At 43.4% G+C, this 2,120-nt stretch overlaps 1 protein-coding gene across 1 annotated transcript; it reads right to left on the reverse strand.

Annotated features, from left to right (window-relative positions):
• Positions 1-493: 493 nt before the first annotated feature.
• On the reverse strand, positions 494-1,129 carry LOC119331622 (putative ATP synthase protein YMF19). Its single transcript, XM_037604787.1, has one exon. It carries the CDS (start codon positions 1,110-1,112, stop codon positions 642-644), a length of 471 nt encoding a protein of 156 aa, XP_037460684.1. The 5' UTR covers positions 1,113-1,129; the 3' UTR covers positions 494-641.
• Between the last annotated feature and the right edge of the window lie 991 nt (positions 1,130-2,120).

The raw sequence follows: 2,120 nt of genomic DNA on the forward strand, positions 1-2,120 counted from the left end.
TTAAGCTTTAATAACCTTAACATTCGAATCTGCATTTGCTATTTCAGTTCTGTCTAAAGATACTATTCTTTGATCACTTGAAACATAGTAGAAAGCATCTAAAACAGATATTATTGTGGATTCCCTCTCCTTGTGGGCTGGACTCCTTTTTACATGGACAGACAGGAAAGTGGAATCTGAGGAATTAGCTGGAACAGACTCACCTTAGCTTTGAACGACTATATCCCCTCTTCTATCTACATATGGATATATATGGTCTTTAATAAAGGAAGATGATTTTAGCCGAGGACTAACACAGCTTCCATTTTGCAGCACATCTCTCAGTGGGAATAGCATCATCCATGACTTCAGGCACAGCTAGCTACGGGTAAGCACAAAAGGTAATGACGAGAGGGCCATCCTATGTACCCTGAAAGAGAAACTATGTGATAGAAGCCCGCTTTCCCTCTCTTCTATCCCACCTAACCACTTCGGGTATCAGTGGCCTCGTGATCTCCATGAACAGAGATCACTACACAAAAACAACTATATGAAAAACTTGCTTGCTTCTTCGAATCTCGAAATAACAGAACATATAGAAAGTGTTTTTGTGATGAGACCATTCTCTTTGGGGAACCTATAGAAAGATTATCAGACGGCTTTCATGATATTATGCTTCCTTGCCCGTGTGGAACATGTGTGAGCATTATGTTTTTCCAACAAGTGATCCGACTGGAAGAAGTGTTATATGAGGACTTCGAGATCAAATAAAGAATCTGTCTCTCCATTCCTCGTGAGCCACTTATTTCTCCGAAATCAGAGATCAGAGTGATTTTCCTCCTTTTTCCCAAATAGTCGACGGTCTTACACCATTGGGATACTTCGGATAAACTGGAGTACATATATGAGAGACCGGTGCTAAAACCTTTTCTCGAGATATCTTCCAGATTCTTAGGGTCCTTGCTCCGGATCTCGCCCCCCCGGTGCGAAAGCAGTTGGTTCCGTAGTTTGAGAATTCTACTAATTCCAAGTATTCCATTATTATTATTAAATAAGAGAATATAAAAAGTAAAGAGGAGAAGACATAACCAGAAGAATTGTGAGAAATAAGTTAATTTATCAAGTTGAGGCATTTCGATTTGGATTTCAAATAAGAAAGAAAAAAAAAGGATTTTGTGAAATTTAGGAGTCGTTCGAAAGCATCAAGAGGGAAGAACTCAGATAGAAAGGCAGGCGAAGTTGGCGGCCAACCTAATCCCCCTCCCAGTTGTACCCTTGTGCATCCCCTTCATAAATGATTTCCACTGGATCTGGAGATTCCCCGGGTCCCCCCGAATCGTCATCTTCGGACCCTGAATCATCATCCCACCTTTTACGCTTCCTCGAAGAAGACGGGCCTGCCTCGTTCGCCCCATCATTTGCTTTTGTGCTTTCAGGGGATCCCGTGGAATGAGCCTCCTGCTCTTCCGCAGGCGCATCGGGGTCGGGAGAATCTGGTTCACCGAGCTCGGCGCGGCGAAACCGCTTCGCCAGATTGGTGGCTGTTGCGACGAATTCGCTTCCATCTCCGGCTTCCGTATAATCAGAGAAGATTTGTTGAAGAGTATCTCCTCCCTCACTATTCCACAATATAAGACTTTTAGTGAACGATCGCGCAGACTCACCCTCCTCTAAAGGAAGAGGAGTGCCTACTTCGTTAAATATTCTTTCAACCTTGGATGTCAACTCCGAAATCATGGCTTCGGGATGGGCGGCGTGCGCCATTTCCTGCTGGAGGTCTGGTAGTCCGCCAACGGGAGGTTGGTCTATGGGAAAGTCACCCTCGTTAGGAGCATTGGTCATGACGAGAACATTGAGATCCGCGACATTCTCATTCCCAAGATGAAAGGCTATTCCTTGAACTCCGAATAAGACAACTAATGCCATTATTAGTACTGGCAACGCAAGACCAAACGATGGTATAGCAATGAACAAAAGAATGACACTTGGAAATAATGAACGAAGAATCATTGGAATTTCCCATCTTTTTCAGCTCTGCTCCCTAAAAAAAGGGGGACTTTCTAAAGTGACTGGGTTTTTTACCCAAGAACCTGCTATTAAAGAGAAAGAGACAGACTAACAAGAAACAGCCTTTACTTATT

This window comes from Triticum dicoccoides, chromosome 7A (assembly GCF_002162155.2).
Source record: "Triticum dicoccoides isolate Atlit2015 ecotype Zavitan chromosome 7A, WEW_v2.0, whole genome shotgun sequence".
Taxonomy (NCBI): Eukaryota; Viridiplantae; Streptophyta; class Magnoliopsida; order Poales; family Poaceae; genus Triticum; species Triticum dicoccoides.

Excerpts from the sequence above, each read along its gene's own strand:
- LOC119331622 (XM_037604787.1), bottom strand. The coding sequence starts at position 1,112 with ATGCCTCAACTTGATAAATTAACTTATTTCTCACAATTCTTCTGGTTA.